The sequence below is a fragment of the Hypoxylon fragiforme genome (genome assembly GCF_022984875.1).
Source record: "Hypoxylon fragiforme strain CBS 206.31 chromosome Unknown GGS25scaffold_1, whole genome shotgun sequence".
Classification (NCBI taxonomy): domain Eukaryota; kingdom Fungi; phylum Ascomycota; class Sordariomycetes; order Xylariales; family Hypoxylaceae; genus Hypoxylon; species Hypoxylon fragiforme.
This window is the reverse complement of record NW_026054756.1, coordinates 4,697,648-4,717,130: the sequence shown is the minus strand read 5'-3', so window position 1 is coordinate 4,717,130 and position 19,483 is coordinate 4,697,648. Positions and strand designations below refer to the sequence as shown.

The following is a 19,483-nucleotide window of genomic DNA, read 5'->3' as shown; positions in this document are numbered from 1 at the left end:
ATTCAAATTCATGAGATGTCACCGTCCCTCCCCCTTTCAAGTAGCAATGAACGAGCAATACAGTTGGATACGACAACCCAGCCCAAAATGGATAACCGCAACAATTTCGGAGATGTGGTGCATGGAGAGCGTACAAGACAAAGTGTACCTGAGCAAAGCCGGAGGCGAGTCGCACTCTGCACTCGATGCAACGATGCCATCTACCATCCCACATAGTTTTTTCCTCTTATTCTTCTCTCCCACGCATGAGAGTCGGATCACTCCGTAAGGTTGTAGATCTTCTGGATTCCATGTAACATGCTTTCATGATCCACCTTGAGATCTTTGAGCAGACCATCCTCGAAGCCAAAAACCCATCCGTGGACTACGGGAAACTGGTTCTTGGCATAGGACTGCTGCACGGCAGCTGTCTTGATGACGTTGCGACACTGCTCGACGACGCTGAGCTCTACCAGGCGATCGTACAGAGCTGCTTCGCCCTCAATCCCATCCAATTCTTTCTCGTGCAGGCGATAAACGTCACGGATGTTCCTAAGCCAAGGGTTGAGCAGTCCAAGGTCCTTGGGTGTCATGGCAGCCTTGACACCACCGCAGCCGTAATGTCCGCACACGACGATATGCTTGACCTGCAGGTGCCGGACAGCATAGTTGATAACGCTCATGACATTGAGGTCATTGTTGACGACTAGATTAGCAATGTTTCGATGAACGAATGCCTCGCCCGGCTTTAGACCCGTGATCTGCTCGGCGGGGATGCGCGAATCGCTACATCCGATCCAAAGGTACTCTGGGGTTTGTCCCGCCGAGAGCTTGGTGAAGAACTCAGGATCCTTTTGCCTTTGCTCCTCAGCCCAGGCGCGATTGTGCTCGAAGACGCGGTCGTGCGTTTGCTTCAGATACGTTGAGATCTCTGAGGGTGACATTGCACGCCAAGCCTCAGTGTAGATGGAAGAGGTTTGATCGGAGCTAGAACTGGAGCTGGAGTCCGAGTTGGAGCTTGAGTATCGTGAGAAGTTGAGATTGAGAATTGGCTGAGGACTTCGTGAGCAAAGGGTTTGTCTCGTTGGGAGGAGAAGACAGCGACCAAGGCGTGCTTTATGAAGCATTGGGGTTGTTACAGATTACTCTTCTTAAAAGTAAGAATTCTTGGGGAAGTTTGGAAGGCGGTCTAATTTTTTGGAGGGGGAAAAGACGTCAGCAGTGGGGGTGAAGAGATGCTATGATTGCTATCGATGATGATAGTATGTACTAGTATTTAGAATCATGTAGGCAGGCACTAGGTTAGGTAGGTACTTATACTTCATGTAAGTGTAAGTATCATCCACATTGAATCTCTCAATGATTCATAAAGATACATAGTATCTAGTACCTACTACTAGTGTAAATGTTGTACAACATTGAAGCTTCCAAGCTTGATAGTCCAAATACAAAGGCCATCTACTGCATACTACATATCTTGGTATGTACCTACACATATAGTGCATACCTACTAGGTAAAACTATTTACATATGCCGCATCTGATACTCCGGCCTTGGTATCCTCACACTGTGTCAAAATTGACTACATGTCTATAGGTATACAGATTCTACAGAACATTGAAGCTATCAATGGTCGACTACCACAACCAGTGCCTGCCCCTAAACTAGCTTCATCAAACTTTTGTCCGAGACAATTTGGTGGCGTTTTTGAGGTATTTAGGATGACAGTGACAGAAGAGATGAACAGCGTAGATGTTGAAGGGTAGCAACGAAAACATAGGTCACAGACTCGTGGTACTCTCATAGACAATATGTTTTGAATTCTACCTAGGGTAGAGTTCGGCCTTGCCCCCCCTTTTCCCTTTTTCAGTCTTCCCCCTAATCCACTACTACTAAAATTCGAACCAGCCCTGGAGATGACCCGAACCAAGAGACAACAAACTAAGAATGCCCAGGTGCCCAGCAATGAACCTAAGAAGTGCATGCCACTTTAGGCATGATGATTAGTGATTATTCAGTGCAATAAGTTGAGAGTGCTGAGTCACGAATCACATATACCCAGCAGGTCGATATATGTGTATAGCATACTGGAGTTTAGTATTAAGGTCATATCATATTTAGTAACCTCAAGAGTTATATATATTGACGGGTCAGTTCCAGTTATATTGCTCATTAATACCACTTTTACCTATATTTATACGATAGGTACATAGATAGGTTTCCAGGGAGATATAAATACTAGGTACTCATTCTTGCTTTACATTACAGCTACGCAACTTCGAGCGTACCCGACTGCCTGATATCACGGCTGCTTGCGCCAACAGTAAAGTTGAAAGTACCCGCAGGAACCACCCATTCTTTTGCCGCCGTGTCCCATATACTTATATCCCGTCTTTTTACGTCAAAGGCTACGACGTCAGACGCACCTGGCTCCAACGATAACTTCTCAAATCCGCGAAGCTGCTTCGGTGGTGTCTTCGCTGACTCTGGATAGCTGAGATACAGTTGAGCCACCTCAGCTCCTTGAACAGTACCGGTGTTTGTAATGGTGACAGTGACGGTTACTACTTTCTCCCATAGATCGGCACGTCCTCCGGGGATGATGTCACCAGTTGCTGGGCCGGATGTAGGCCTTCCATCAACGAATATGTCCGCGTAGGTAAAGTTGGTGTAGGCTATCAGGGGTTTAGTGAGTGCACACTTATATGGAACTTGGCAGATTGAACTTACATAAGCCATAACCGAACTCGTAACGGGGTTCGATATCCGCTTGGTCAAAATGGCGATAGTCAACATACAAGCCTTCCCGATAGTCATCATTACCGCTAGAGACACTAGTACCGTAGTCCGTGGCTGATTTGGCAATGGTATAAGGCAACTTGCCAGAGGGGCTGGTATCGCCGTAAAGGATGTCAACGAGAGCATTGCCATTCTCCTGAGATGGAAGCCCAGCCCACACTATTGCCTTGACGTTGGGTTGGGCAAGTATGGTCTCGAGGATGACTGGGCCTACAGAGTGAACAACCACGATAACGTTGTCGCTCGCTGCTGCAACGGCCTTGGCAAGGTCATTTCCATTATGCCAAGGGTCCAGGTTGTTGCGGTCTCCCGCATGGTTCTCTACTGTGATGTATCCTTCGCCGCTATCTGACGTGATAAATACAATGGCGACATCGGCACCATTAACAGCCGAGGCTACGGAGCTGGTGCTGTCGGACGCGGAGAGGCTGATTTGGGTGCCGTCAGCTTGAGCACGAGTCTTGATGGCATCAGCAGGAGCACTAAAATAAGAATAAGGGGCAGTGCCTGAGCCCCAACCCATTCCCAGGGCCCCGGTATTGCACCCTTGGTCGGTACAGGAGTTCATGCCCTGGGGGTTAACAACGGCAGCGGAGCCGACCAACGCCAGCTTGCTAGGCTTTTGCAAGGGTAGTATCCCCTCATTTTTCAACAAGACGATCCCATCTCTTGCTGTGGCACGTATATTAGTCTTATGGGTCCCTTGCACATTGGCTTTGAGATTGATGCTGGGGTAGCTGCTGTCTTGGCCGACTAAATACCATGCAGCAAGCACCCTGCGGACCATATCATCGAGACGCGATTGCTCAACTTTTCCGCTACTCACAGCCTGGCTCAGCTTAGAGCCCCAATATATAGATCCACCATTGAAGTCAGAGCCGGGCATGGTCATATCTAACCCAGAGTTCGCCGCTGGTTCAGTAGAGTGCTGCGCGTTCCAATCCGTCATCACGTAACCTCGGAAGCCCAATTCCTGTTTTAAGAGAGTGTCCAAAACATAGGGGCTGTAATATCTCAAGTTAGTCGCGGTAAAGGTAGGGTAAATAGCTATGTCTAAGCAGTGTCATTGGTCGTGACAATGACTAGGAATTGTACTTACCTTTCGCAGGCCCAGGTGCCGTTGATCTTGTTATATGAACACATGACAGATGCTACGTTGGCATGTACGGCGTCGGCAAAAGGCCAAAGATATAGTTCGTGCAGTGTTCGGTCATCGATATTTGAGCTCATGGTCTCACGATTTAGCTCCTGTTCGTTCAGGACGTAATGCTTCGCGTCGGCTTGAACACCAACGCTTTGCATGCCTTCAATCGTTTCTGCCATCGCAATTCCTTGAAGATAGGGATCGGCGCCAAAACCCTCCCAGTTTCTTCCGCCTGTAGGAATCTTACCGAGAGGACCAGCGACAGGCCCGAGTAGGACGTGAATTCCGCATCCCTTTGCTTCTTCGGCCATGAACTGCCCACGTTCCCTGATCAGGGCTCGATCCCAGGTGGAAGCGGCCTGGATGCCCGGAACAAAAGCATTGACGCTGCCACCGAAGCGGATCCCAAGTGGCCCATCTCTGTAGCTTGTTATTTCTCATTTCGTCCCATCTTAAACTAACTGACTCACTGGAGGCACAATTGGGGATAGCTGATCGAACTAGCAGCTGCCGTATTTCCAACACAAGGACCCTTGTTCCAACCTACTCCGGTAACTATGTTGATTTTATCATTCTGTGAAAGTTTCGATAACGACGCATTAGCTTTTTCGTAAGCAGCATCCCAGTCGATCGTCACAGCCGCAGTTGCTGTCGTGAACAGCAGGGCGAGTATTGGAGACAGCATCGTCCGTAATTCGAGCCCCCGATGAATCAAGCTAGAAGAGTGCTGAAACGCTTGAGATAATTAAAGAGATTTAACTTTCATCTTATAATGGCCTTACCTATATGGCAAGTAGCATTCACTTGTTCGACTAACATTGAAGCTAAGCACTGTTTTTTCTTGTTAAGGTGTCTGGGGAGGGATGGGGGAGGGATGGGGGAGGGATAGATTCGCCCGATCTGGAAATTCACGGAAGGGCAACCGACAGTCCCGCCGCGTTCAACACATAAAATAGATTTGATACTCTTGTCCCATCTTGGCTAATGATGCTCTTCGGATCCAAATCCTTAGTAGATTGATGATCTTCTCCCACAATGCGGCTGATATGGTTGACAAAACGAAAAGGGACGGCTTAAGTTTCCGAACAGCATTAGCCATATAGCCATATTAGCGCTGTGTAAGTGTTTTAAGGCTTAAATTGAATAAGCCTGGAACACTTCCCGAACAAAAAGTATAAATTAAAAGTTACATACATACCCTGGGTACTAGGTAGTACATATTGGTAAATGGTAAGAGCAATGGAAGGTGCGATACTGGCTAGCAAAAATTAGTTGTGAAGCTTTGCACATTTTTATGTCTCTCTCGGCCATGTGTCCTTACAGTTGCACGTGGATATATAATAGTTTATCCAAGCACAGCCCTACGGCCTCATGGGTTAGTTCTACCAAACCGCATCACTTCATTCGATTGCTCTCTACGCCCGGTGGGCTAGGAAACGTTGACCAAAGTAGCTTGGAAAGAGAAAGTCACGTGGCCACCCTAAGCTAACACATATAAGTCCGCATTTTAACGTCCAATATCACATCTAGTAGGCCGATTCGATACCGAACAATAGGTACCTAGGTATTCAAAGCCAACATGATGTAACCAAACTGAAGTGCTTCGAATGAGCCTCGGCACGAATTGATTGCGCTGAGATGATATGGTGATTGAGGGAGGATGGGTGTTCCAAATGTGTAGAAACCTCAAATCGATTCAGTACCTATACACTTGCCTGCAAGTATATTATGTCCTCATCTTTGGTTGGCATGTAACACCCTCAATTGCTTTGGTGCCACCATGATAGCATTACATTATTCGCAAAATGCGTGGTAGGGGTGGCTATTCTGTGTAATGCGCCGGATGTCAGCTCGAATTAAAAGACTCCAGAGCCTTTGAACAAAAGACATGGGGAAAATGATGAGGTGGGCAATATTTAGTATCACGATGTTTTCCTAGAATGCGGTGCGACTGCAGCAAGTTCGTGCCTTTTTGTTGGGTCATGTGACATGTAAGATGTCTGCTACATGATGTCGTGTAGTGATTCTTGTGATTCTAGTGAATCGTGATAATGGTAGTACAATTCATTAAAATTTCATTTGACCATTGAAAATAGGAATGGATATCTTAATATCAACTTTGGAACCCTAAAGAACATTTTTGTGATTTTTGCTTGTTTTTATTGGTAGTTAGTTATAGCTAGGTATCTAGGGTATGTATTGTATTGTACTTCGTACACTAGAATTTAGTTAAATACTTGGCTAGATCTACTGATGTAAGTGCATACCGGGTACCTATGCATCTAACTACCCAAAGGAGGATGAATAGATGAATACCTACCCTAGGTAGTAGAATAAATGGAGCCGCGAATACGTCATTTGATAGCTCCAGTCAACGTCAACCATCATTCGTTTATACCATGGTACAACCTTGGAAGATGCACAACATCTAGCCGCTTTTTCTCTTTTTTATTGCATGTCTTTTTATTTGATTTTTTCCAGGATCAATTCGAACCATCACCACCTGATTGAATCATACTCGATCATAAGAAATTAACAAACTTACATAACCATCAACATCCTCAGACCAAATTATTCATACGTACTTATCTAGTACACTTCTCTTCAACATTCATACAAGAGTACGTCTACTTCATGTCTATTCTGTTGTAGATTGCGGGGACGAGGACAGGGCCAAGGCCAACATGTGATCAAAGGGGGAAAAATATTTTGCTAATGTCAATCCTCGAATAGTGTCATACGCTGCTGCTGCTGCGTCTGGCCCAAAGCAAACGCCCGAAGAGGTCAGTAATTGTTACTCATCCACTAACCTTATGTCCTTTCTTCCCACCACAACCCACCCCAGCCCACCGTTATCCATCATAACCCACTTGTACAAGATAGCTTGCACCTATCATGCCCGTACGATCGGATCATATGATTGTCGATTATGCTTGGGCATGTACTTGGGCTTGTACATACTTGGGCCACTCTTTGCCACAGGATGTTTTATAAGATACCAAGTAGCTGATCATATTTCCTGCAGGCCGCAGCACCCCAACCTCCAGAGATCGTATCCTCCGAGTCTGCAAGCACCTCATCCCTAGTCGACGTTGATACCCCTTCCGTTCGCACTGTGCCCTCCGACTTCATGGAGCAAGATGTTCAAACAGATACCCAGGCCGACCGCCACGACAGAGAGGATGCAGCTGAGCGTGCTCGCGCGGAGGCCTACCTCGCGCGAAAGGAGGGTTCTGGACGAGCGCGAAAGGCCGACAGCTTCCTCACTCAGTGGTTCAGCAATTTGAGCGATGGGGCCAGCACCGCGCTAGTCGTTGGTAACTTGACTGCCGTCATCGGACTGAGCACATACCTAGGCTATAAGGCGTGGGGTCTTTATGAACGTGGTCGTCTTGGCTGGAAGAGCGTTGGTATTGGCGCTGGTATCATCGCTGGCGTTAGTGTCATAGAAGCAGTATTTGGACGGTGAGCATCATTTCCTATAATGGCCAAAGGGCCCAGGTCCGATAAGTCCGAACCACAACCGCTAACTATTAATAGATACCTCTACAAGGGCAAGAAGAAGCAGTCTTGAACAAGTTTATGGAGTTGTCTCGTTTGTTTTGTCTAATACATTTCACGCGTTATGAGTTTGCGGAATGTTAGCCATTGGCACAGGGGGGGGGTCTCTACTCATGATTTTCTATGGTTCGAGGTGTATCTAATGTTCTTACCCTTGCGTGAATAAGAAGAGTTGATAAACCACCATTTCTAAAGTCCTACTCATTATCAGATGTGTTATTATCCACTTGCAATGGCAAGATTCCATCATAAGCATGCTACAGTTACCAACCCAGCATTATTGTTTCGACATCAAACTAAAACATAAGAAACACCTTGTAACCTAAAACAGTGAGCCTACAGCTAAGGACTACGTGCCTACGGAAATATACGTGTCAGTAAGCAGGCGAGACATCGGCCAACAATTCACCCCTAATATTCTCAGCAGTGATTTTATACAGCTTTGAGGTATCAGCCATAAGTAGTCCTCGTATGTTCCCCCGGGAGGTCACAAGTATCATGCTAGATTTTAATGTTTTCTAACATTATTATCTAGTTATCTTCGCCCTAGGATCCATAAATATACCTAGTTGAAGATCTTTGCATTGCTTTGACATATGTCAGATCGAGGACTTTGCCAAGGAATTATACGATTAACTACAGGGTTTCGACTGTGTCAATGTTACATATGTGTAGTTTTGTAATTGTCCCTACATAAATCTTTTAGTGCCTGGTTTGAAGGGCAGCACAGTAGTAAATTTACATCAACCCTTTTCTTCTGGATGCCTAAAACAAACATATTTGAGCAAAGAAGAGTGATTACTGAGGTACCGTTAGGTTAGAAGTGGTTATAATTATTTCCTATACCTATACCCATAATTTATGTCACCTTATGGCAAGAAAAGATCGTTCCGGCTACTCCGTGATATGTAGATGGATGAAGCCGATATTATCTAATGACTTCTCTTATGAATGTACCCACTCAAAAGCCCACCGCTTTCTCAACGGCTTTGTCTACGGCTTTGGCGATGCGCCACTCCGAAGCCCGAATGAAGTCAAATTATGCAACCCACATTGCCCCGTCGAGGTTCCGTCTAACTACCAAAGCCGGGAATTGCATCGGCTTTATTTGGTGATGTCACGCCCTCGTGGTATTAAATGGGGCCAGCGTGCCGAGCCTCGGGAGTTTGGATGAAAAAAAGGGGGGGAATGGGGCTACTACCTATCAACTTTCAACGTAGCATCGATGACCATGAATTTGAATTTCCCGGTCATGTAAAGCTATTGTTTGAATATTGGGGTGTGGGCGATCTCATCATCGCAGCTGTGGTGTAATCACGTTGTGTACCTACCTATGTTACCGGTCCCTAGTTCATATACATTCCAGCTTCGGGAATAATGCATTTATTCCACACTGCTGTGGGGTCCCATTGGGGGACTGACTTATACACCATGAGTCGCTTTGGTTGCTTTGGAAAACCATTGTGTCACTTATACGAAGTACGAATCGCTGGCTTTCTGGCTAATCATGGCCCTCTGATTTACCGCTAAGAGATGACTCTTGGGTAAGTATCGCCGGGAATAATCCCTAAAATACATCGAGCCTCATGCACCTTCACGTCCAGTCCTAGCTTCCAGCAGACTCCTAATTCGCTAATTCGTAGAACCCTCTGGATATGTGTAACCTGATGGGGAACTATTGAGTGACCTTTTCAGCTCAAAGTTTCGGTCATTGGCCTATCATACAACTTCAGCTTTGCCATGTGAGCGGCTCATCTTCATCTTGATATGTCCTGGGTACTCCGGAATTCGGCGCTTACTCAGTTACTTGCCATTGCAATACCACATTACTCTTCTGTCCAGGCTGGATCACCCTGGTTGAATCCCGCAGTAGGGGGTGCGGCAGTTTCGGGCGCTGATTGTTGCATTTCCATCTAGTGGGAAACCATTAAACCTACATAGACAATAGAGCCTACCTGGTAACCCCTATCGGCGATACCAGACCTATCCGAAGAAGCGATAGGTTATAAGCCGAAGACGCGAAATGTAGGTATTCATCTGATTATAATAACGTAGGGTTGTCGCTATGTTTTGGGGGGGTGGCATCAGCAACATATCAGCTTCCAAATTGCTTATTACTTGACTACCTGACCGCATAATACTTAACGTACAGCAAGTCAACATCGCAGCCTTACTATACTTACGAGGTAGGTTTCTTTCCTTGAAGTCCCAGACAAGAAGTCAATGAGTAGCTTTTACGGACAAGAATAGCAATAACTGAAATATCACGATAACAGACAAGTATGCCGGACTATGGACGTCGACTTATTCCTACTGTGATCGATGAGATTGCTGAGAAGGATCCTAAAAGGGAGGCCTATTCCTCACCTCGCTCTTCCAATCCGGGAGATGGCTGGAAAGTTGTAACATTCAAGGAGTATGCGAATGCTATCAACTGCGCCGCACACTGGATCATCAAGACTTGCGGCGCCCCAACCCCGGGCTCATATCCCACCATAGCTTATCTTGGCCCCAACGACCATCGCTACGTGGTGTTCCTAGTCGGGTGCATCAAAGCTGGTTACAAGGTACACTTTTTCTCGAACTTGGCTATATGAATCCCATTATGTTAACTTGGCATATTTTAGGCTCTATTCATATCTCCCCGGAACACTCAGGAAGGCCAGCTAAATTTATTCGACAAGACAGATTGCCGAATTATTGCTCATGCTGAACCACAACGGGAATTAGTCCAATCATGGGCGCAGGAGCGAGAGATGACGGCCATCGAAGTCGGCGAAGTCAACGCATGGTTTCGTGAAGAAGACGTGGAGCCGTTCCCCTACACCAAGAGTTTCGAGCAAGTCGAGTGGGACCCAGTGTGCGTAATGCATACGAGTGGAAGCACTGGACTCCCTAAGCCCGTTGTTGTTACGAATGGAATGATATGCATCAGCGATGCTTATCGCAGCCTACCACCCTTCCGCGACTATATACCCTGGATGCAAGGCTTCGCGAATGCTGGGAAGAGGCACTTTCTACCGAGTAAGTCGATTATCTCTATATACTAACGAGCTCTGCTAATATGCTTTAAGTGCCCCTTTTCCACGCGGCCGGATTATACATCTTCCTCTTTTCCACAATATACTGGGAAACTCCAATCGCCTTCGGAATCGGTGACCGCCCCTTATCTGCAGATCTAGTCGTGGAGTGTCTTGCGAACGCAGACGTTGCTGGAACTGTGCTTCCGCCGGCCATGTTGGAAGAGATGAGTGAAAGCCAGGAATACATCCAAGCATTAGCGAAGCTTAATCTCGTGTCGTTTGGTGGAGGTTAGTGATGTAACAAATTCGAGGCTTTTGTGGTGTTGACTAACCTTTTATAGGGAACTTGAACAAAGAGGCAGGTGATAGATTGGTCAAGAATGGCATAAGACTGTCAAATGTGATTGGTGCTACGGAGTGAGTCGCTACTCTTGATTAAGGCTTTACATACCTAGCTAACATGCCAATAGATTCACTCCCTATCCCATATATTTCCAGCCAAACCGCGATCTCTGGCAATGGTTCATCTTTGACTCTGATGCGTTTGGGGCAGACTGGCGTAAAGTCGAGGATACTGAAGATGCTTATAACCTAGTTATCGTACGAAAGGACAAGAAGCCTGGCGTTCAGGGCTTCTTTTACACCTTCCCTGATATCGATGAGTACGATACTAAGGACATGTACAAGCCCCACCCAACCATCCCAGACCACTGGATCTATTACGGGCGGTCGGACAACATCATCGTGTTCTCTAACGGAGAAAAGCTGAACCCGGTCACGATTGAAGAGATCGTGGTGGGACACCCCGAAGTTAAGGGTGTCCTGGTGGTTGGAACTGGCCGCTTTCAACCTGGACTTTTGATAGAGCCCACCAAAAGTCCCGCAAACGATGAAGAAGCTGAAAAGCTGCTTGATAGAATCTGGCCGTATGTCGACCGAGCAAACAAAGAGACAGTAGCTCATGGACATATAGGACGTGAGTTTATGGCATTGGCTAATCCTAGCAAGCCTTTCCTTCGTGCCGGCAAGGGAACTGTCCAGAGAGCGGGAACCTTGAAACTTTATGCGGACGAGATCGACAAGACATATGAAGGAGTTGAAAAGCGGTTTGAAGCAGTTGCTCCCCACATTGATATCAGCTCCGAGGACTCTTTGGTAGAATCAATCAAGGAGATATTCCAAACGAGACTAAATTTCAAGGGGAACCTTGACCAAGACACTGACTTCTTTTCTGCCGGAATTGACTCCCTGCAGGTCATCAATGCCTCTCGTCTCCTTCGCTCTGCACTAGAGGAATCTGGAGTTCACATCGACCCGTCAACCCTAGCCACTCGGGCCATCTACGGGCATCCAACGCCACGAAAGCTTGGGCAGTACATCTACTCTGTTTTGCAAGAAGGAGATGAATCTAAACTAGGGAGGAATGAGGAGCATGAGCTACAAGCTATGCAGGCTCTCTGGGAGAAGTACACCAGTGATCTTCCTACAAAAGGGGAAAGAAGACCGGATCCAGAGGACAAGGATCAGACAGTTATTCTTACCGGGAGCACTGGCATGTTAGGTTCCTACATACTGGATATCATGACTAAAAGCCCCATGGTCAAGAAAGTCATCTGCTTGAATAGGGCACAGGACGGTGGTGCAAAACAGCAGGCGAAAGCTGTTGAAGACCGTGGTCTCAGCCCTGATTATGTGTCCAAGGCCGAATTTCTGCACGCAGACATGTCACGATCGGACTTCGGCCTAGCTAGCGATGTGTATGAAAGGTTGCTGAGTGAGGCGGACCGTCTGATCCACAATGCGTGGACTGTCAACTTCAACATCCCGGTCGAATCATTCGAGCCCCATATCCGAAGCATCAGGAACATTGCAGATTTTGCTACTAGCTCGTCCAAACGCGTAGCTGTCGTATTCATCTCCTCGATAGGGACAGCAGACCATTGGGATAACAAAAATGGGCAGGTGCCGGAGGCAAGACTGGAAGACCTCAGATTGGCCGGAGGGGGCTATGGACGCAGTAAGATGGTCGGAAGTCTTATTCTCGACGATGCGGCCAAAGCAGGCGGGTTTCCGGCAGCGATAATCCGGGTTGGACAGATTGCTGGACCCGAGTCGGATGCTGGCTGTTGGAACAAACATGAGTGGCTCCCATCTATCATTGCAAGCAGCTTGCATATGAAAGCACTTCCCAGCCATCTTGGTATCATGAACCGCGTCGACTGGACACCAGCTGAACGGATTGCGAACTTGGTCCTTGAGGTTGCTGGCGTCTCTCAAAAAGTCATTGCTGACGACATCAATGGGTACTACCACGGCGTCAATCCGTCTGCTACGACTTGGGAGGAACTTGCCCCTGCGGTTCAAGAGTTCTATGGGAAAGAACGGATTCCAGAGTTGATTAGTTTCGGGGACTGGGTTCAGCGACTGGAACAAAGCCAGGGCAGCGATGCCCAGGCCCTAGATAAAAACCCAGGCATCAAATTGTTGGATTCGTATCGAGGCATGGCGGACGCGGGTAAAGAGCCCGTGGTATTTGATACCAAGCGCACGACAGAGCATAGTGCAACTATGAAGGCTACCAATGTTGTGACGCCTGAGGTGATGAAGCATTGGTGTAAGCAATGGGGGTTTTAAGGAGATTTAGGAAGCTCATTCTGGTAGTATGCGATATATCAGGTGTCTAGGTAGTAGGTACTAGGTATTTGCCTAAGGTATAACATGTATTTATTGTGGGCTTTTCTCTCTTTTGATAGATACATACGAATAAATTTAAAACTTACATACATAGGTTATATGCTTAGTATGTATGTACATGGAGAGGTGTGAACTGTTTTTGTGCGATGGGCGCAATGGATGCGAATAGTACTAGGTACTAGTAGTAGGGTCTCTGTAAGACCTCTGTTATAAGCATACCCTCCTTCAGTAGAAACGTAATTCCTCACAATGGTACCTAGTAACTAGTATGTAGGGCTTCGCTAGATTCAACTTGAAGCGTTTTACGACATTAGGTAATAAGTAGGTGGTAACTATAACTAGGTATACCAATCTAGTACATACTAGGCTAGTGTACTTATGTAAGGTCCCGCTTTGCTGTGGCTGGGGCAGGCAGCTACATGGGCTGCATGGGAATTATCATTGAAAATGATTGAATTCCTAAGGTTTGTACTGTACCTTGGGCAACTGGGGTTTAAACGTTTGTGGCTCGTGGGGTCTCTACCCAGTTAGAACGTTTATTTTCCCATCCACCTTGAAATTTCGACAACGCAAAGATTAAAAAAAATATAGGAACTTTATTAACAGTCGTCACCAAGAAAAAAAAGGAAAGAAGAGAAGAAGAAGATTCTAAGCCGAACTCGACTTCACCACCCATCCTGCAGAACAACAACCAAACACTAAACGCATTTCAACCCAAACAACTTAACAAACCGAAAAGGTCATTGTTATTTCCGCGACAACGCAAGGAATATTCGAAATATTCCATGCAGCATCGATAATTCATTTAACGAATAAAACATCGACTGACGGTCTTGACCAATTTTACAATTCGCTCTCAATTCGCCTTTCACTCTCACATCACTCAATCCCGTATGCATTCTAAACTTTTCTCTCCGTCTCGTTTTCCCCCCTCGAAAGTCTCATCATCACTTTTACCCTTGCTATTATAGCCATCTGCCTATAACCTGCATCTCGCTTTGCTTTTCCTTGCGCGTGGCTATAACTGACCCCCAACCTAGGACACGAAAACCTGTCAAACCTCGATATATCTCCTCCTACCCACACTTTGTCCGCTCAGTGTCTCGATTTTCCCACGAAGCTCCAGACGCCCCAGACGCCCATCTTAATTTTGCACAACAATTGTTGCTCATAGGCCGTATCTCTCATTGTCGTAGGGCTACAGCCTCCTATATTAGTTGCCATGCCTTCAAACCTCCCCTCAAGTTTCGCTTCAGCTGCAGCTGGCCAAAATTCGAGTCGTGATACGAGATCTGGTGTAAGAAATGACGGTAGAGGAAATCCTAGCGGGGAATGGTAAATTGATTTTCGTCTTTTAATGTCATAATATTCGCCCTACCCTTCTTACCCCCACAAACCCCCCCTAATGCGTTCATTGCCAAGCTGACACTCGTTGTTTTCCTTTCCCCCCTATTACAGGCCTCGACAAGGACGATCAACCAATGGTGGCACGCTGACTTTCCGACGGACATCGGCTACTCCTTCAAGCCAATCTCTAAACCAGATGCAGGCCTCGTCCGAGTCTATTCATTCGGCCTCTACTGACCCTGCTGTTATATCCGCAATGCCTGTTGGCTCCACCAACGTCGACACTTCTGGTAGTTTGAGATATTCTCGAGACCAGCTCTTGTCCATTTACAGCAATACCCAAGACGCCACATATCAACGATCCGACGTTTCCGCCTTGTTTGTGGATGGATGGAATCCGGGACACGTCAACGGCACCACACCCAGAGGTTGGGGGAAGACGGGCGAGTCTCTTGTCGCTCCTCAAGAACCTGACATCTGTTGGGATGTTCCGGGAGCTACCAAGGCTGTTGGTCTACAAGATATGAATTCAGAGGAAAAAGAGGTGGGTGGAGTCTCTAGTCCTCAATATCAAGAGACAATTTAGCATATGGGCTGACCGTAAAACCAGTTGTTCGCATCCGACGTCAATTCTGCTATAAAGCCGCCAGCTCAGAATAAGGATGGAAATCATGCAGGAGGGGGCTTAAACGGTCGCAAGACTTCGCTCTCACACGGAAGCTCTAGTAATTTTGGGTTGGTTTCTCCCTCGGCTGCGTCGAGGCCCGGTACTCGGCGACGCGAAACGACCGATACGAACCCTTATTCCGGCGGTGGGGGTTTAACTTCTCCCACTTCTGCAACACGAACGACCCGAGAGGAGACGTCATTGTGGTTTGGCCGAAAGAACACGGACCTTAAAGACTCGACTTTTGAGGAGCCCGAAGAGGATACAAGTATGCGCGATGCTAGCAAACAACATCTCACCTTTGGTGGTTTGGTGCGTAACAACACAACCCCGAGCGGAGCAGGTTTTGGTGGAACTTCTCCATGGCATACCTCAACCGCGACCACTTTACCAGGTATAGGTAGCTTCGGAAATTTTGCTCTTCCGGGTTCTACGCTTGGAGACAAGCGGCCTGGGAATCCTCGTGGCGAAAGCCGACTAGCGCATCTGATCCCAAAGGAGAGTTCTGACAGCATTGCGATGAAATCGGCTGAGGTCACTACTCCGGACCCTGGTCGTGTTTGGCGTCCTCGACAGCGTACTGACACAGACCCCTTTGGTGATGATAATGTCTCAGGTAGTGCTGTATTGGGAGGTGCTCAAGATACCAGCCCCCCTCCAATGTCTCATCCGCCTCTGCACACTTCGTCGTATGACACTCCAATGAAAGGTTCTACCGGCGATTTTGGGATGTCTAGTCTCAATCTTGGAGGTCATGCGGAACACGACCCGACACCTCTGAGTCCATCAGAAACAAACCCCTTTCGAAGTCCTCCCGGCGACCGTGTTGAGCAGGAGGAAATGGGAGAGAGACTACATGGCTATGGTGGGGGTGTGCCACGACCCTTCGTTCAAGCTTTTGACGGCAGTGATCGAAGCCAAACCTCTAGCGTGGGTGCAAAAGCGTATCCGTCGCTAAGCAACCTGACTGGCTGGCCATCTTCGAGCACCCCAGATCGTGAGCGTGCACCATTTGGCGGTTTCGGGGGTTCGCTATTTACCGTTGGTGATCTCCAATCCCCCAACCTGAACAATCTCGGTGGTGTATTCGGCCCTGTCAGTACAGCTGGGTTCGGTGGCTCCGGATCATTCGGTCGAGCAAGTAAGCTTGGCTCCTTGTTTCCTCCGGCTATGCAAGCACAAATGCAATCCCAGGACAATGAAAGTTTGAGTGACTCGATTCCTGATCTTCGTCAGCCAAATCCTCTGGGTGCTATTGGACGTACTGCTCCTGGTGAACATAATCGTGAAACGGACAGCCCTATGCGCACCGGTAGAGGTATCTTCGCCGACATGTTTGCTCCTACTGAATCCAGTCGAACCCCAGTGAGTTCTGAAGCTCTGCATGGCGGCGTCCCCAGCGCCCCCCACGGTCAGGGGTTCACGCCTACGAGTGGCGCACCATCGTACCCGGCCACGCAAACATCGGATCCCCCATCGGTTCAGTCTCGAACTATGGTAATGCCCGATCGAATGAGATGGGTGTATCTCGATCCGCAAGGTCATCAGCAGGGCCCATTCACAGGGTTAGAGATGAACGACTGGTACAAAGCTAACTTTTTCACGCCCGACTTGCGCGTGAAGAAGCTGGAAGACTCTGAATTCGAGCCGTTGGGCCAATTGATAAGACGGATTGGCAACTCTCGCGAGCCTTTCCTTGTTCCTCAAATCGGCATACCTCATGGCCCCCCGGCGCAGACCGGCCCGTTCTCTAATTCCGGAGGCGTGATCCAACCACCTCTAGTGAATGCCTTCCCTAGTTTTGGTAGGACCTTGACTGCGGAGGAACAGAACAACCTCGAAAGGCGCAAGCAAGAGGAGCAGTATCTACTGGCTCGGCACAGGGAATTCTATACCCAACAGTCGATGGGCAGGGTTCCTATGCCTGGTGTTCCGGGATTGCATCACCATTCTAGCGCCCATAGTCTGCAGAGTCAACCGAGCTTCGGTAGCATTACGTCCCCCATCACAATGCCTCCGCAATCTAACATCGGGGCTATTGGATCCACGAGCACGTTTTTCGACCCGTCCACAACACATCAAGCTGGAGGACAAAAGCTAGAGATGTTTAGGGAGGAAGAGCTGGCTCACCTGTCGGGACCAGAACGCCAGATATTAGCTGGCTTGCACAACACGAACATTATGAGCGGCAACCTCCCACCGCATCCTATTGGTGGACAGACTTCAGAGTCGGGCGTGCGCAGTCAGCTACCCGGCACCAGTGAACTTGCTGAAGATGCAGAGGGCTTCCGAGGACGGTTGCAAGAATTTGAAAAGCTCCGAGCACAGCATGAGGCCGAAATGATGGAGAGGCAATCCTCGCCTCTTAACGAAATAGCTGGTGGACAAGCGCAGGTGTCAAGAAAGACAAGCCCACTTTTGCAGACCACCGAAGCCGAACGTGTTCCTGAAGAATCCCCTACTGCGGTAACGGCACGTCGCCAGGCCGAGGGAGACCAGCCAGCCTCGTTCCACAAACAGTATCAGCAGGCCCAAGCAGCTACCGCCACGGCAAAGATCAGTGGACTTCCAATGCCTTTTCCACCTCCGCCTTCGGGAACTCCCTTACCTGCTCCTGCTCCTCAGCGTGTCAAGTCCAATCTCCCAGAGCAATACGCGACGAGTTCTAGATCTGGTACACCAGAAATTACGCCTTCTTCTGCTACTGCCCAGCCTCCACCGCTCGCACCGTGGGCTAAGGATGGTGGCGTGGAGTCTCATCACAAAGGGCCCAGCCTCAAAGAGATTCAACAGGCTGAGGCTCTCAAGGCAGCTAAAGCAGAGGAGGCCGCTGCCGCTGCTCGACGTGCTGTTCTTGAGCAGGAAGCAGCTCGAGAACGGGAAAAAACTGTTACCACGATTCCAGGCTTACCTACTACCAGTACGTGGGGAACTTCGTCTCCTGTTACCCCTGCGACGACCAGCAGCCCATGGGCCAAGCCAGCCCCTGGAAAGGTACCAGCATCAGGACCGACGACTCAAACACAGGTTTCGGATAGAAAGAAGACACTGGCCGAAATACAGCGTGAGGAGGAGGTGCGTAAGCAAAAGGCTAAGGAAATTGCCATACAGGCTGGAGTGGCATCGAACGCTGGGAAACGATACGCAGATCTTGCCAGCAAGCCCAATACCACGGCTGTGCCTTCTCCCACTCCCAGTGGTAGTACGTCAACAGGCTGGGCTACGGTTGGAGCTGGCGGCAAAGTCAAGGCGCCGACTGGGCCTTCTTCCCAGGTACGACCTACGAGCTCTGCCAATATGAAACCAATGTCTATTACATCTACGACTACTCCTACTGCTACGCCTACTGCTGCTACTACTTTTACTACAGCCGCTACCACCACCGCTGCTACTATTATCGCTACTGCCTCGCCTCGACCTGCTGTCAAACCTACAGCCTCGGCAACCGGACCTACACACACAGAAGCTATGGAAGAATTTACCAAGTGGCTTCATGGGCAATTGACGAAAGGAATCACGGGTGTTACGGACAGTAAGTTTAAAAGCCTAATGATGGCGTATGAACACATTGCTAACGAGATGAGCAGTCGACGCTTTTGCCAACACGCTCATAGGGTTCCCATTGGTTGGAGAGATCATTTCGGACGCTATCTACGCCAACTCTAAAACTATGGACGGGCGACACTTTGCGGAGGAGTTTATTCGCCGCAAGAAGTTGGCTGACAGAGGAGTGGTGGAGAAGCAGCCGACAAAGAGTCCATCAGCAGACATACAGTCAAGCACGGCAGGTGGCTGGAATGAGGTGGCTAAAAAGAGCAGCTATAAGGAGCCAAATAATGAAGCCAATTCGATGCAAGGTGTTGGCTTCAAGGTGGTTCCAGGACGTAAGAAGGGAAAGAAATGAGGGACAAAAGACCTGATGATGGATACGTACTAACGAGGAAAAATATGAGAGAAGGGAAATGCCACTCGCGATGAGAAACATGAAAAATGAATTGAGGAATAAGGAATACCTACATACGTAGTCCTAAGTACCTGCTATGTATATGTAGTAGGTAGATAGCCTAAAATGTGTAGGTATTCACGAGTCCCAGCACATGCTGATGTAGGAATGTGGGAATACTGGGAATACCAAAAAGAAGACGATTTACTGCTGCTCAATGCTCTTTGAGAATGAAGTCGAAGCTCGCGTGCTAACCTACAGTAGTTGTTTACTATACTAGGTATCACTACTATTCTGCATATACTGTTTATTATTATCGTCTATGC

General features: G+C 48.0%; 5 protein-coding genes across 5 annotated transcripts; 3 read left to right on the top strand and 2 right to left on the bottom strand.

Annotated features, from left to right (window-relative positions):
• Window positions 1–257: 257 nt before the first annotated feature.
• GGS25DRAFT_512693 (carbonic anhydrase) lies at window positions 258–923 on the bottom strand (the record flags this gene model as incomplete). The annotated part of the gene is made up of 1 exon (XM_049262805.1): window positions 258–923. The coding sequence occupies one exon, from the start codon at window positions 921–923 to the stop codon at window positions 258–260; it is 666 nt and encodes a 221-aa protein (XP_049122159.1).
• Window positions 924–1,589: 666 nt separating this feature from the next.
• Window positions 1,590–4,994, bottom strand: GGS25DRAFT_473350 (glycoside hydrolase family 3 protein). Its single transcript, XM_049259525.1, has 4 exons — window positions 4,393–4,994; window positions 3,878–4,342; window positions 2,710–3,782; window positions 1,590–2,654 (listed from the first exon to the last, which is right to left on the bottom strand). Exons 1-4 carry the CDS (start codon window positions 4,605–4,607, stop codon window positions 2,248–2,250), a joined length of 2,160 nt encoding a protein of 719 aa, XP_049122158.1. The 5' UTR covers window positions 4,608–4,994; the 3' UTR covers window positions 1,590–2,247.
• A 1,229-nt stretch (window positions 4,995–6,223) lies between these two features.
• On the top strand, window positions 6,224–7,669 carry GGS25DRAFT_473342 (uncharacterized protein). Its single transcript, XM_049259524.1, has 4 exons — window positions 6,224–6,543; window positions 6,656–6,705; window positions 6,948–7,387; window positions 7,463–7,669. Coding segments are annotated over exons 1-4 (525 nt in total). The 5' UTR covers window positions 6,224–6,542; the 3' UTR covers window positions 7,497–7,669.
• Window positions 7,670–9,765: 2,096 nt separating this feature from the next.
• Window positions 9,766–13,314, top strand: GGS25DRAFT_527897 (acetyl-CoA synthetase-like protein; the record flags this gene model as incomplete). Its single annotated transcript, XM_049265132.1, has 5 exons — window positions 9,766–10,050; window positions 10,111–10,507; window positions 10,558–10,794; window positions 10,848–10,923; window positions 10,977–13,314. The coding sequence occupies 5 exons, from the start codon at window positions 9,766–9,768 to the stop codon at window positions 13,138–13,140; spliced, it is 3,159 nt and encodes a 1,052-aa protein (XP_049122156.1). The 3' UTR covers window positions 13,141–13,314.
• Window positions 13,315–13,677: 363 nt separating this feature from the next.
• On the top strand, window positions 13,678–19,457 carry GGS25DRAFT_473335 (uncharacterized protein). The gene is made up of 5 exons (XM_049259523.1): window positions 13,678–14,091; window positions 14,241–14,535; window positions 14,659–15,091; window positions 15,158–18,746; window positions 18,802–19,457. Exons 2-5 carry the CDS (start codon window positions 14,423–14,425, stop codon window positions 19,116–19,118), a joined length of 4,452 nt encoding a protein of 1,483 aa, XP_049122155.1. The 5' UTR covers window positions 13,678–14,091; window positions 14,241–14,422; the 3' UTR covers window positions 19,119–19,457.
• Window positions 19,458–19,483: the final 26 nt, after the last annotated feature.